Source organism: Cynara cardunculus, unplaced genomic scaffold (assembly GCF_001531365.2).
Source record: "Cynara cardunculus var. scolymus isolate 2C unplaced genomic scaffold, CcrdV1 Un_Scaffold_1682, whole genome shotgun sequence".
Taxonomy (NCBI): domain Eukaryota; kingdom Viridiplantae; phylum Streptophyta; class Magnoliopsida; order Asterales; family Asteraceae; genus Cynara; species Cynara cardunculus.
The window spans coordinates 27,691-42,947 of NW_020200836.1; the positions used below are offsets into that span (position 1 = coordinate 27,691).

The 15,257-nt window shown below is 36.3% G+C and overlaps 1 protein-coding gene across 1 annotated transcript; it reads left to right on the forward strand.

Moving 5' to 3' along the window:
* Positions 1–486: 486 nt before the first annotated feature.
* LOC112502630 lies at positions 487–12,800 on the forward strand. The gene is made up of 9 exons (XM_025106584.1): positions 487–862; positions 1,140–1,205; positions 5,267–5,347; positions 5,432–5,485; positions 5,608–5,676; positions 11,315–11,377; positions 11,792–11,874; positions 11,973–12,038; positions 12,531–12,800. The coding sequence occupies exons 1-9, from the start codon at positions 611–613 to the stop codon at positions 12,571–12,573; spliced, it is 777 nt and encodes a 258-aa protein (XP_024962352.1). The 5' UTR covers positions 487–610; the 3' UTR covers positions 12,574–12,800.
* Positions 12,801–15,257: the final 2,457 nt, after the last annotated feature.

The following is a 15,257-nucleotide window of genomic DNA, read 5'->3' on the forward strand; positions in this document are numbered from 1 at the left end:
AAAAAAATAGAACTTTTAAATAGTTGATTTGATATTAATATTAATTTTTTTTAAAATTTTTTATGATATCTTTAAATTTATATTATATTCAATAATAAAATTATTATTGCTTTTTTAAAAAACATAAAATCATATTATAACATCGATAAAAACAAATAATAAAACAGAACATTAAGGGGGTGTTTGGGATTGCTTATAAAAGTTGACTTTTAACTTATTTCAATCCGACATTGGTGATAAGTTGTTTTCTGGTGTTTAGATAAGAAAAAAAAACTGCTTATATCGATGCCAAACCAGTAATAAGCTGTTTTTGATAAGTTAATCTTTTTTGACTTATAAAAAATTGTTTATTACCGGTTTACAATTTTAATTTCATTTTATTTAACTTCAATTTAATACCACATAAAATAATAAACAATTTAATTTTTTTTATTTTTAAATAAGCAATCCCAAACACCCCTTTATTCAATGAGTCTGGCACCGGTATAAATAAACGTCTTTGCAACCATTTGAATTTAGCGGAATCACAGAGTTGGCCCTTCGGTTTTGTTGCAGTGTACTGGACCGTATAAACGGAACGACCTTTCAAGTTTCGACAAAGGGAGCAACAATGGCGTCTGCTATATCCGGTGCCATAGCAAATGCTTTGCTGTTGCCTCCCTCAACAGTCGGGAAGTTAGGGCTCACGTTAGCAACCACACCTCGGAGGAAATGCTGCTCACTCTTATCTCCCTCGACGGAGCTGGTATATCGTTGCGTGCGGCGAAGGAAAAATGTGCCCGCAGCAAGAAAACTAGTTGTTCGTGCCGCAAGAACAGAGTCTGTGGGCGTGTCTCTCGGTTCCAGAGCTCCTAATTTTGAGGTGTTACCTTTCTCAGCTCTATGGTTAAATCCAATTTATTTGAATTACTTTATCATATTTTCTCATATTCTATTAATTTTTATTCGACCTTCCCGGAGTTCATTCTCCGGACAACTCCGTTTAACCGGTGGATTCCTTCCAAAGAATTTTGTTCGATTTTTCACTAAACACGAGTTCATACAATTATTTACAGGAAACTAAACTTCAACTTTGCCAATTTGATTTTCTAAAACCTTTCTCATTTGTGTTGTGTGTCTGTGTTGATAAACTTGTTCAGCTACAGGAGCCGCTCACAGGGAATATCTGGAAATTAGAGGACTTCGAATCTTATCCTGCGTTACTGGTAAATAAAACGGTTAAGAGGAATTCGTTTTTCCGTTCTTATTTTCCACTTCTCTATTTGACAAGTTATTTGGGAGAACACGGTAAACGTTACTGCACAAATATTGAACATATTGTGTTGAAAATTGTGGTGTTGACAGCTAACAATTTATTTTCTTTGATTATAATACTTTGAAAATATATGGTTGTGAGTGTATCTGTGCTTGTATTTGATATAAATTTTGATCAAATGCTAATAGTTTGATTCTGGTTTTGAGATTTGGATTAGCTTTAGCACTAGATAAGCTTTTGCATTAACATGAAACAACCAGACAATTATGGGAGATGGTGAGAGATTGAGCACGGCCTATTGAATAAAAGTAATTCATAATCATCCGGTTAGGATCTATCTAAACCAGCTCATTATGTATATGATTCAACATGCCAACTATTTAAACAACTTATTAGAAATACAAGACAACCAATTAGAAATGTCACAAAATCCCCCGCACTTTGGGGATGCCCTCAGCGTCGAGGAACATGTACTACTTGAATATTCCAATAGCTATTAGAAAAGTAAAGAGTTCCTGTACTTCTCATCCTATATCCAAGTATCTTTCTTATAATAATCTTTCTAAGAAACATAGTGCTTTTATTACAAAGTTATCCAACCAGTTTGTTCCAAGAAACATACAAGAGGCACTCGATAACCCTAATTGGAAATCATCAGTGATGGAAGAGATGAATGCTCTAAAGAAAAATGCTACATGGGAAGTTACTGATCTACCGAAATCAGAAAACAGTTGGGTGCAAATGGGTGTTTAATGTGAAATGCAAGGCATGTGGGAGCATTGAAAGATACAAGGCAACATTAGTCGCTAAAGGTTTCACCCGAACATACAATATTTACTATCAAGAAACTTTTGCTCCAGTTGCATAACTCAATACCATACAGGTGTCAATATCTCTAGCGGAAAAAATTGTGATTGGCCCCTACCCCAGTTAGATATCAAGAATGCATTCTTGAATGGCGATTTGCAAGAAGAAGTGTTTATGAGACTTCCTCTGGGGTTTGAAAAGCTGTTAGGACAAGGCGAAGTATGTAGTCTAAAAAAAATCCCTATATGGCCTTAAACAGTCTCCAAGGGCAAAGGCCTGGTTTGAAAGATTTGAAAGGCAGTGAAAAGTTGTGGCTATCATCAAAGCCAAGCTGATCACACAATGTTTTATAAGCGATTAGAAAAAGGTAAAATCTCTATCTTAATCGTCTATGTGGATGACATAATCTTGACTGGTGATGATTACGAAGATCTAACCAATTTGAAAAAGGGGTTAGCCCGAGATTTTGAGGTAAAAGATCTAGGACCGCTAAAATACCTACTGGGTATGGAGTTTGCCAGATCCAAGAAGGCATCTTATATCCTTGATCTTCTCAGTGAGGCCGTGTCGATACTCCAATAGATCCTAATCTTAAACTTTATCATGCTAAAGCTGAAGAAGTGACTGATAAGGAGAAGTTTCAAAGGCTTGTGGGAAAGCTGATCTATTTGTCACATACACGTCTAGATATTGTATTTGCACTAAGCCTGGTTAGCCGATATATGCACTCACCTGGATGAGAACACTTTGAGGCAGCCTTTACGATTTTAAAATATCTAAAAGGAAACCCTGGAAAAGGTCTAATGTTAAAAAAAAGTGACAACTTTCAGATAGAAGTATTCACTGATTCAGGCTGGGGTGATACTAGTACTGATGGACGATCAAAGTCTTTCTGTTCCTGATTCAACTYCTTCATGCCATTGATTGATGCAAGTCTTTGGCTACTGTACGATCGTTGGAGGAATCTCGTAATATGGAAACGTAAAAAACAAAATGTTGTGGCACGAAGTAGTGCAGAAGCATAATTCAGGTCTCTAGCTCATGGAATCAACGAGGCAATCTGGTTGAAGAGATTATTTTAAGACTTGAAGATTCCCATAATTCAACCTATAAAAGTATATTGTGATAACAAGGCAGCCATCTCAATAGCTCACAACCCAGTTCTACATGACATAACCAAACAAGTTGAGATTGACAAGCACTTTATCAAAGAGAAAGTAGTTTGATTTGTATATCTTTCGTGCCAACTACACATCAGATAGCAGATATCCTCACAAAAGGGCTACCCAAAAGGCAATTCGAATATTTGATAAGCAAGCTAGGCATGAGTGATATCTTTGAGCTAGCTTGAGGGGGAGTGTTGCAAGCCTCGATTAAACAGAGGATTTGTTATTTTTTTTCTTTGTATAGCTGTTAATTAGCTGTATATTCTCTAGGCTGTCCTAGAATCTTTTCCTTTTATTTTTCCCTTGTAACCCTATAAATGTTGTATCTTTTCTCCTTTTCGATATACAAGAAATAAAAAACCCGTTTTTTCTGAGAATTATTTGTTGATGTTAAATCCTATATTGCCATTGATCAAGTGTTGACATTTAGAAATGAATTTTTTCCTTATTCGAGGTTTTATAGAAAATTTTAAAATTAGTCGCTCTTTCCAGATTTGAGGGTGTTACATCATACCAAATAAATTACTTGTCGAGAACCCCTACCAATGTTTCTCCTGTCATTAGGACTATTCGGCCTTGACTAATTTTGTGGCCATCACTAGAACCTCATACATAACCTTTTCACATCTTCCTTCATCTCTCTAGAGCCACTCTCTCAACCTAAACTAAACATTTAACTCTTGTGAAGATCAAGTCTTTGTAAACACGTTAGGCATAAGATAATAGGCAAGTGTTAGTAACTCTTGAATTCTCGCGCATCATAGGCCAGACGAAATCATAAGCCAACGGGAGACCATGAATAACATAACAAGATGTAACTTATCTTCTTGTTTCATTTCCTGAGGATCGAAACTGTAGGGAAAACAAGCTTCAACTTCATTGGCTAATTTCTTGAAGAAATGATCCTCTCAGCCAGAAAGACCGAACATGCATGAAACAACTCGTCGATCTCGAATTAGTAGCGACTAAATGATCCTAGAGTTGAGTTCGTAGCACCACCAAGATATTGGTTTTTGTGGCACCCAACCAATTACAAAATTTCTGTTTTAAATGATTTGGAGAAAGTGGACCAACTACTCTAATTATGATTGTTTAACCTAATTGGAATTTGTAATATTACAAACATCAATTTTAATATTCATGATAGAGCTACTAATCTTCCCTAACATTTTTATCATTCCCCAATTGGTCAAGCAAGTCCATAATAATAACGATGGTCAAAACACAACGAAAATTATTTTTGATCCCCATATATCAACGTGGTAGAACATCAAAGCATAAAGCAAAGGACGATTAAGACATGAGTATGCCAAACTATATTTACTAGAGTGATGAGGTTGTGCAACCACAATTGTTTACTAGAGGATGCTCTTTGACTAGAGTAGATCATAACTAGAGACTTTAAAATTCTAGAGACAGAAAATCACAAAGGAAACAACCTCATGAAGGTGGAAAACTTTCAGAATAGTAGGATGGCCGGAAAGTTTAAACCTTAACATTCTATTGTCGGTCTTGCAACCACAATGATGAAAAACTTGTGAACTGGGCTGCCCTTCTCTATGTGTGTGCATGTCTCTAAAAATGATCCTGATGCAATCAATTGGGTAAGTTGCTATCAAAGCATGAAATTGAATGCTTATGAACACCAGAGCCACTTCCGAGAGGTGGATAATCTCTCCCACTTGGTTGATACAATCAATCAATACCCCTCTACCTTACCTAGACCACTTATTTATACTTTTGACAACTACTTCCCCCCTGACTACTTGAAGCTCTCTGTCACACTGTTGACAAATAACAACTCCTACAAAAAGACCAAACTAACTATTTCTTCTTTTATAGTATGTAAAAAGGATACCCTTCTCGCATCTGATACATAAGGCCTTCAATACATGAGCTAATACCTTTGCAATTATCAACCCAGAGTTGAGAATGTTAGCAACAAACTAACTTTTATGTGATTCTTGTTGAGTCACTGTGTGGCTTCATTTCTTGGGAGTTTGGAGGACACACTAACAGTAAATGATGTCTTTGGCAGGTCATGTTTATTTGCAATCATTGTCCATTTGTTAAGCACTTGAAAAAAGACATTGTAAAGCTTACAAACTTCTATATGAAGGTAGGTTGGTAACTGATCTATTTTCTTTCTCACTTCTATTTGTGATTTGCATTGACAACTTGGAATCTTGGTATCCTACTGCAGAAAGGGCTTGGAGTAGTTGCAATATCCTCGAACTCCATAGTTACTCACCCTCAGGTTCAGTTGAACTTACCACTTTTGACATACTATGTGAAATGAAAGATGTACTCAAATTTCAATCATACAAAATAAACAGTTATAATTTCTATGGATCTCCACCATTGCTTTACATCTTGCAGGATGGACCAGTTTTCATGGCAGAAGATGCGAGACTGTTTAACTATCCGTTCCCATACCTTTATGATCATGTAAGCTTCTCTCAGCCTCTAGGCACTGCGACTTTATCCTTTTCTACATTGTTTTCTAGTTATATTTTGTTTGCCTTCTTTTTGGTTAATTTCATCTATACAGTTTGATATCTTTAGGTCCACTATCATTTCTTATGATTGTCTTTGAGATAAGCACATAGAATTCATATTTCTTCTACTAAATTGTTCTTTATTATGTTGGTAAGCTTTACAATGTGATAGCGTGATTTGGAACGAGATTGATAGCGTGATCTCGAGACCAAACCGGTGGTAAACCCGACAGTTCCTCAAAAACCGGAGCAAACTTATCAAAAATTTTCAACAGTTTTTGTGACTGTTGTGACGACAAGGTCGGCTCCATTTCTTCCAGCTGCTCTCCTTCAGTTAAACACAATGAGGGATGAGCTTCTGTTAACCAACTGTGTAACGAAGCCCGTGCTCGAGAATGCAACGATGTACTTGATAAACAGACCTCTTTACCCTTATACATGAACCGCATCGTGTGAGCCTCCCAATTATGGACGACGTCTCCCAAGGTTTGTAGCCAATCGATCCCTAACACCATATCTAGGTCACCCATTTCGAACAACAGGGCGTCGACCTCGAACTCGCAATTCCCTAGAACAATTGGAAGACCTTCACACCGTTGAGTCACCAAAACCTTGTGTTCATCGCCAAGCTTAACTCTCTGCCCCGTAAACTTCTGTACCGCCAAATCTAATGCGTCTGTAAGTTTTCTGGAGATAAAATTGTAGGTTGCCCCACTGTCGACTAGTACGACTATCGGAATTCCACGTAAAAATCCTTCGAGCTTAACCGTCTGTAATTTGGGTTTCACAACAACACTTGCACCCCAGAACTCCATAATCGAGCATTCCCCCGTTTCGAATTCTCCTTCGTTAACAACCTCCTCTGGTTAATTCAACGGAATGTGTTCTCCATTCTTCTCGTTTTCCTCATCATCAACTAATAGCAACACCCAAAGGTTAGCTTGCAGGCATTTGTGACTAGGACCAAATTGTTGTCCACATTTGAAGCACAACCCCTTGCGGCGACKATCCTCCCATTCTGTCCGTGACAACGTYMYGACCCCACGATTTCGATTWYCCRATGGTTGAACAGCCTCCGTGTGCTGAGGACTGACCACCGATGCAATTGATGATGCCCTAGCCACCGAATCCCCTCTATTGAACGTACGTCGTTCAAAATTAGGGATACCAGATTGGGCCTTCGATATGTTTGAGCCCATTGGGCCTATTGATGGACCAACAAAAGTCGAATCGGAACGCTGAGTCTGGTAGCGATATCTCGAATTAAGCCGTGTAAGGTCTGAAGGATTTAGCATCTGCTCCACATCCCTCGCTATGTACATCGCATCAAGCCGAGTTTGAGGACGCTGGAGCCTCACCCATTGCTTAATTTCAGGACGCAATCCGGCTAAAAAATAACCCAGTGCTTGCGATTCAGGCAGACGAGGAATCAAAGATAGCAAATATTCAAAATCGTCAATGAAATCATGYACTGAATCAACCTGTTTAATGGTTGCTAACTGTTCATACGGATTTTGTATTTCGAGACCTCCAAATCGTTGCAGCAGTTCGCGCGTAAATTGTTCCCAACTTAGGTTATCGTGAATGTTCCTCACCACCGTGAACTAGTGTTGAGCTACCCCCGTCATACTCAATTGAGCCAACCGGATACGTAATTCGGGTGCAGTCCCATGGATCTCGAAGTATAATTCAGCCTTCGATATCCAACCACGAGGATCGTATCCTCCAAATTATGGTAGCTTCACCTTCTTAGCCACGCAATATTGAACCGGATTAGATCGATCGGTCTCGGAATTGACGTTGAAAGGAGGTGTGAAGGGAGGAGGAGTTAGCCCAGATCCCGACGAATCCCTTCCTTCTGGATTTTTGCCTGATTGGTTCTTCACCCACGCCATCATGTAAGCTCGGAATTCCTTCTCTTCGTCTTGATCTATCTCCATTGCCTTCAACGAATCTTTGATTTCTTGTACATCTGTCTGTAAATGATGGATTTGGCTTTCAGGGTTCTCAATTCGGGTTTGAAAACGTGTCTCCATTGGAAATCCGGCAGGTCGGATCAGTGATACGAAATTAACGGATTGGGGGAAACTGGCTATTTGATTGTATTGAAGGAAAAGGAAAATTCAGGGAAAAGGAACAAGACTACTTACTATCCTCGAAGGATTCCAGGGAAGACTCCCTTCTCTAACAACTTAGAGCTTAAGAAATGAAAACGGTTATTTTCTGCATGCCCCTCCTACTGCTTATTTAAAACCAATAAACGTAACAAACTCCTTAATGGGCCTTGGACCTCCTGGAATACACTTTCCACACATTGGGCTTAAACACACTAGTTGGGCCAAGACTAAGACTATTCTCATTCGTATCAAAGAGTTGGTGTGTTGGTGAATAAAAAGCTTAATCGATAAACTTTGGGACATATCGAAGCCTTACTGTAAGTAGAGTCTAAGAATAGTAGGCTTTCGGTCAAAATCAAGCCCAAGAAAGTAATGTACAATGTTAATCTATAATAAAACTATGTATCGGCACAATTGATTTACTAATCGGTTATGATCAAGTATCATTGATCAAACTAAAGGGGTTATAATACATTAATAAATAGATAAGAACTTAAGAACTAAATGTGTTGATATCTTTGAAGCTATAATTGAGCTAACAAAACTAAACAACATTGGTTGGAAACCAAAATTACATTGTATTGGGTATAAATTTGATATTTACATTTTTATATTAGAATGTAGAAAAAAATAGATAATTGTAATGATGTATTTATTTTTATAACTAGAATTATAAATGTAGTGCAATTGATTAAAACAAAAACATTTAAATGTCCTTTTGAGTACAAAAAGAAAAATCAATAATCAATAATGTAAATATGAAGTCAGTGGACTGCATTGGAGCTTAGTAATGGGTTTTTGTGGCTTAAGTTCAAGGAGTGTGGTTGCATGTTTTGAATATTTTTGACCATTGGTAGAGACTGGTCCATTGCCACCTGAAATTTTTGTTAATGTAGGTTTTTTATTATATAAACCATGGACCGGTTCATGATTGAGGATGAAAGGTTTATGAAATGTGCAGGAAAGAGAAAATTGATGTGGCAGAGAGAAATCTCGTTAGAGGTTCATGACTGTGGATGCTCTAAGTGGTTCGGACACATCATAGGGTGGCATATAATGCCACCGTTAGGAGGGGCTATATAAAGAGAAGGATTCCTTATTTCTCATTCATTTTTCAGTTCCAAAACAAACCTAGCAGAAAACTCTTTTCACATATACATGACTGGGGGAGCAAAATAAGGAAATAAGAGCAAGCAGAGGAAGAAATCAGTCTGCAGAATTCTAAATATCATACAACTAAGCTTAAGGTGGTTATATGTTTTGCTTCCAATGTGATACACAACATGCATATGTTTGTAAAATGGGTTATGATTCATGTATTTGAATTGATATATTGAAAGTCATGCCGTTTCATGAGTTTATGTAAGAAAAAAATAGGTTTTATGTTTCAACGAAGATGTGTTGGTTATTTTGATATAATAATCAATTTTATTACAAAACAGAAAGTTCAGATGACATATCTTCACGAGTTTAAAATTTATCAATAGGTTTAAAATTTTGTTATGAAAGCTTCATGATTTCATATTCATCATCATGTAGCATAAGAGTCAGGTGGCTTGTGGATTCTTTGAAATTCTAGAATGTGAGGTTATGTGGATTCTTGAAATCCTAGGTAAGGAATTATTTATATTGCCACAAATAAGCTACTCGTTTTAGCTATTTGTTAGTTATATGCATCATACATGTTTTAATCAATTGTATGAAGAATCAGGATCATAACCTGAATGGATATATATAAAACTTGTAATAACCCAACAAATATATTTGCTTTCAAATGTATGTGTATCACAAGCATAAACCTAGAAATGATGTGAGTTCAGCACCTGAGTGAGAGATCACGAGTTAGATTAGTTATGACAATGATAGCGACTGTGTTAGTTTTATGTTCTATCAAAGTTGGTTATTACAAGGTTGGTTCCATCTTCTGTACCAGTTTTTTGATAAAATAGAACTTATGTTTTATCGCTTCCACAAGTTTCTACAAAGTTACCTAATACTACATTTTATTTAAGGTAAAAGAAATGAACGTAACACATCATTTGGGTGTCCATTTCGAGCATCGAAATGCGGTGTTACGGTTTTGGTGTTAGAGCGTTTGAGCTATATGGTTTTCTTCAAAAACTCAAACCCAAACCGTTTGAAAGACAAACCGATGGAACCACTTGCAAAGTAGGGAAACCGAGTCATAATCGAGTCTTGGCATCTTAAGTTCGTTGTGTGTTAGTTTAGATTGTTGTAGGAATGGGTTATTGAATATTAGGGTTAAAGATTGTGAGAAGACCAGTGAAGACTCGTGACTGGATTTGAAATCTGAGTGAAACACTGGATTTGTTATCTCATGTCTGCTTTTCATGAAGAAATACCAATCGAAGTGGAGGGTGTTTTCAAACAAGGGGCTGGCTCAACGAGTCGCCGGCTCTTTCTTCAACTGGCACGCGGTTAGAGCCCCGAGCTCCTCCCTCTACTTGGGAGCTTACGTTTTCATTGCGGAATTTCTATGCGAATCCATATCTAAATGAAGTTTTCCAATCACCGACTCAAACCCATTGTCAAACTCTACCTCGATGCAATATGGAGGTACTGATGGCAAACGGGTCACTTGGCAATTAAGCGGTTCCTTTTTTTAGAAAGAAATTATGTTCAAGTAAACAAATAGAAAAGATATACCTGGTTCTTCTATTATTTGGTCTACCGTTGGAGGAAACCTAGTCTCCTGAAAAAGGAAGAGACAACCTAGAGTCTGTCCAAAAAAATGTGCATCTGAAGTTGCTATTTTGGTTGTGCGGTGCTTGGACCAGCCAATACACTTTCATTAATGAGGCTGGTCATGGATCTGGGATCCATTTGGCTGAAGAACTAGGTTTTCCATAAAAGGCCACACATGGTCATGTCATAATACCCATACAAATGGTCTGACACTCTGGCCAACTAACTTATCAACATCGGGACTGAAGAATACGTTGCTAGTTGGGCATAATAAATATGTATGCTCCAACTTGAGAAGTTTAGTTGTACTCTTACAGTTGTTTACTTGTATTGCTATGTGTTTTGTCCGAGTTTATTAGGGTTCCTTTTTTCTTATATCTGCATCTTATTTTTAGCTTGAGCCCATGCTCATCATTCATATGGGGATTCCCCATCAGTTATAGACTTCCCTTCTAATCTCAATTACGTAAGAGTGCAGAAGTGAATACAAGTATTTATTGGCTACATAACTAACAGGAATGCTTAATATAACTCTTAATATTCACCTGATCTCAAAGGTAGATTGTTGAATTTCAGCATCATGATATGGGTTGATCTGAAATTAACAATGACAGAGGTCATAATATACAAAAGATTTAACAGGTCAAGTAATTACTTTAGATAATCTTCCTTTTAAAGAGAAGTTTGACCATATTATGCCTGTAAAGCTTCTTGTAGGTTATTGGATTGATCTTTTTTCCCATCTTACTAATTGTATCTATGCAGTCACAAGAAGTTGCAAGAGACTATGGAGCTGTTTGCACACCCGAGTTTTACCTATTTAAAAAGGTACACGACTGTCAATTGTACGTAGTATATGTTGTCAAAGCTTGGGCCTCTTATGATTATGTATCAAGTAAATCCAGTGATGACTAGGTTTGATAGGTAGGTGTACATGGAGACGGAGGATTAGGGTAGTAGACTATGTTTGTTATTTTAACCGGTTGGGAGAGTTTAGGCAGGAGATGTGTGTGTGTGGGTTTTTCTTTATACTTATTTTTCTTGTAATTCGCCAACCTGTTGCTGGTAATCTCACACTCTTATACAAGCCTGCGGTCTCCATGGAAACCCCCTCCCCCAGGCCATACTTTCGAGTGGGATTTAGTGGGTGGGTCAGTTTGGTTATCCAGTGAATCACATACGTGCAAGCCTAAACATTTCCTTAAATATTAGCGATAACTTGAGTGTGTCATCCCATGACAGGATGGGCGTCGATTCTTTGAACTAGTATATCATGGTCAGTTTGATGATTCACGGCCAAGCAATAATGTTCGTGTCACCGGGAGGTTGGTTCACATCTTCACAATCCATCCATCTTTGACTTGTATCTGGTTATGTTTTTATTTTATTTTATAATTTGAATAAATAAATACATGTGTACCAGGGACTTGAGCCTGGCAATAGACTACGTTCTTAGTGGTCAACCAGTTGCAAAAAATCAGAAACCCAGGTACCTTTATGTGTTGACTTTCTTTTACCACCATGTTATCTATTATAGAGAGAAAAAAGATTTTCTTTCTTTAACCAGAATCTCTATATAATAGGAATAGGAGAGAGAACATACGATCCTCAAATTTAAAGAAGTAGGGTTTTACGTAAAATTTGTTTAAAAGTTGGTTTAATCGGTTGAAAGTTTGTTCTCTATTAAATATATTGAAATTTTAATAATCGAATTTTTTATAAAATAGAAAATCTAATGGATTTAACAGCGTCCAATATATTCTTTTAAAATAAAGGTTTTTTTCTCTATTTTACTTCAACAGATTCTTTATATTGTTTTCTAAGATAAGAAATTTAGGTTTTACTTCTAATGATTGTCGGTATACTGTTATGTAAATTGTTTAAGAAATCTGACTTAAGAAATAAAAGAAATCTATGAAAAATATTGCCCTTTTTGTAGGATGAGATCACAATCTCTGGTAATTGTTTTATTTGTCAACAGTGTTGGATGCAGCATAAAGTGGCATCCAGATGGAAGCGTATAAGTGGCCCACAATGTTGGTTCAAGCTTCATACCAGTTGATACATACATTACGTACTACCATCTTGCATCTACTCTTATACTGTGTATCATTCTTTAGTTTCACTTCAATGTTAATGGTGTTGTACAGTTACTCTATCCTTACAATACAAGGAAATATAACATTCGAACAAATGTAAGTAAGAATATACTTGTTTTTTTCAGATAAAATGCATAACTATGTCCATCTCATGTCGATTGTGCTAACAAGTAGAAAGCAAGTGATGTTATGGTTGTGAAAAACATATTTCCAATGTATGAATACTTGCTAAGATGAAATCATATTTCGAGTATTTTCAACATAGTAAAACAATGATTCTCCCAAGTGTAGTGTCATATATAGGTACAATCACCATCAAAAAGTTAGACATACAAAAACAAGAATATCATTACAACAAATATGATATCTAGGGTTATATACTAAACGTTTACCTGATAAATGATTACTGGGTTACTTTACATTATAAGATAAACATGATAGAAATTGAGAATAGTAAGTGAAAGTAATGACTTTTATCCTACTAAGGGCTTACTAGATAAAAATGTTGCAAAAGTAAGTTAAATGAGATTATTGACTCTTACTAGTAAGTGCTTACCGGGTAAACATAAGGTAAACATCTCGTTAGTCTAAAAAAAACTTCTCTAATAGCTCTAGAAAAGCTTTTCAACTTCTGCCAAACAAAAACTCTGTATAAAAATGTAGCTAATGTTTTAGGGAAGATTTCTAAGGTTTAGGCTTTAGTGATGCATTTTGTAGATCTAATTTTAAGCTAACTCTTAGTTACACTTTCACAAACCTTTTCTAAACGGTGTCTATATACTTAACCAAAACCTTCTCTAAAACATATATATATCCACCAAATGCATACCGAGTAAACCTTTATATATATATCCACCATAAGCTTACTGAGTAAACTTATGTGGGATAATATTCTATATTCTGTATTCAAACTGTTGATATACAAAAGCTAAGACGGGTGAACAGCAAAATGGCTGTCCCATGAGAAGAGCAGCAAAATGACAATTGATTCAAATCTTAAGAAATAAATGATGGTTTCTTAACAACTTATCAAATAATTAAAAACCCACCAAATGTCAAAGCATTCACCATAAAACAAGGTGAAAACAAAATATAGGTTTCACCGAACGATTTTTCCGTCAGAAATTATCAGCATGCTATTGACGGATTTTCTGCTAGATCATGATCACCAACCATATTTTCTCCGTCGATGATGGCTTTTTCTGCGAGATTGCCGAGGTCTTTCCATTGGTGAAGCCCCTTTATTTTGTAGTGATTGTCCGTCCTACAAAATTAAAGAACAAAAAAGGTTTATGATGAACTTCCAATTAATTATCTCTAGAGTACAATACACCGACAAAAACAAGATACGAAAAATTTGTCACCAAAAAAGTCTAGTGTCATGTTGATTTGTCGATTAAATTTGTGATTTGTTGTCCTCTGGCTGAACTCAACATATCCCTTGTTACAAAATAATATACGATGTATAACCTCAACATGTCTTCTATTACAAACAAAAGTTAATTATACTTACCGGTTTATTCCTATGGTGTGGTGGTGTTGCGAAATCGGTCCCTAAACTTTATTTATACAATCAGATTTGTCATTTGCATGTTTCTAATGATTTGGTCCCTCACCCCTAACAATCGTTACCTTTTCCTGTTAAATCCATTTAAATGACGGATAAAATGGTCCTTTTACCTATTTATCTATTTTAACACACACACACACACACATATAGGTTTAATTTTTTGAGAACTCCTATATTTAGAGATCTGTGAGATCCATTATAAACCATATATTATTATTAATTTCTTTTATAAGTTATTTATTTAATAATGGGTTATCTTGTAATTTCTACATATATGACATTTTTGAGATATTTCCTATTCCTTTGGAGTCCATTGGGTTTGAAAACCCCAGTAGAAGTAGGTATGGAGATTTTTAGACGCAACTCCAAGGAAGAAGACAATCTTGATGATGAAAGTATTTCAGACGAAACAATTGAGAAGGCACTGCATTTTGGAAAACAACAAATCTATGGACTAAAAACCCTAGGTTCATTAACGATCTCGGCTACCAAAAGATCCGTCAACCACACCACATATTCGACCACTTCTTCTCTGTCGAAACCACCACCAATATAGGCGACGACTTCTTCCAACCACCACTACACCATCCTCTCTTCGTCGTTGTCTCTGATTACTACTACAATCGAGTTCTTCTCTGTAACAGCCCTAAAATAAGAGACAATTTAAACCAAATACTTAAACGGGAAAGAGCTTAGTAAATATAAAATCACCCAATAAAGGGGAAATAGTGTAAGCGTTTACATCTGAATAAGGATGCTAGTCAAAAACCTAATAATCTATACTAATTCAAAATATAGATTACATTTGGACGTCGCTAAGATACTCAAAAGAAAAATATCTAGTAACTCCACAAGTATGCTCAAGGACGTAATTCCCAAAAATGCCTCCAACAGCACGCATGCTCCACTCAACCCTTGGGAGTCCCACCACTAAGAGAACCTGATATACATGCCATTTGAGAAAAAATGTATTTTTGTTATGCATAAAGTACTGTATATTGATGTATATTACTTAAAATTCAAGATTACAAGTAATTAT

What these genes read in the sequence shown, in the direction of transcription:
- LOC112502630 (XM_025106584.1), top strand. Translation starts at nt 611, where the DNA reads ATGGCGTCTGCTATATCCGGTGCCATAGCAAATGCTTTGCTGTTGCCT. An exon ending in AGTTTTACCTATTTAAAAAG is followed by an intron (nt 11,378 to 11,791) that starts GTACACGACTGT and finishes ATCCCATGACAG; the next exon opens with GATGGGCGTCGATTCTTTGA. An exon ending in GCAAAAAATCAGAAACCCAG is followed by an intron (nt 12,039 to 12,530) that starts GTACCTTTATGT and finishes ATTTGTCAACAG; the next exon opens with TGTTGGATGCAGCATAAAGT.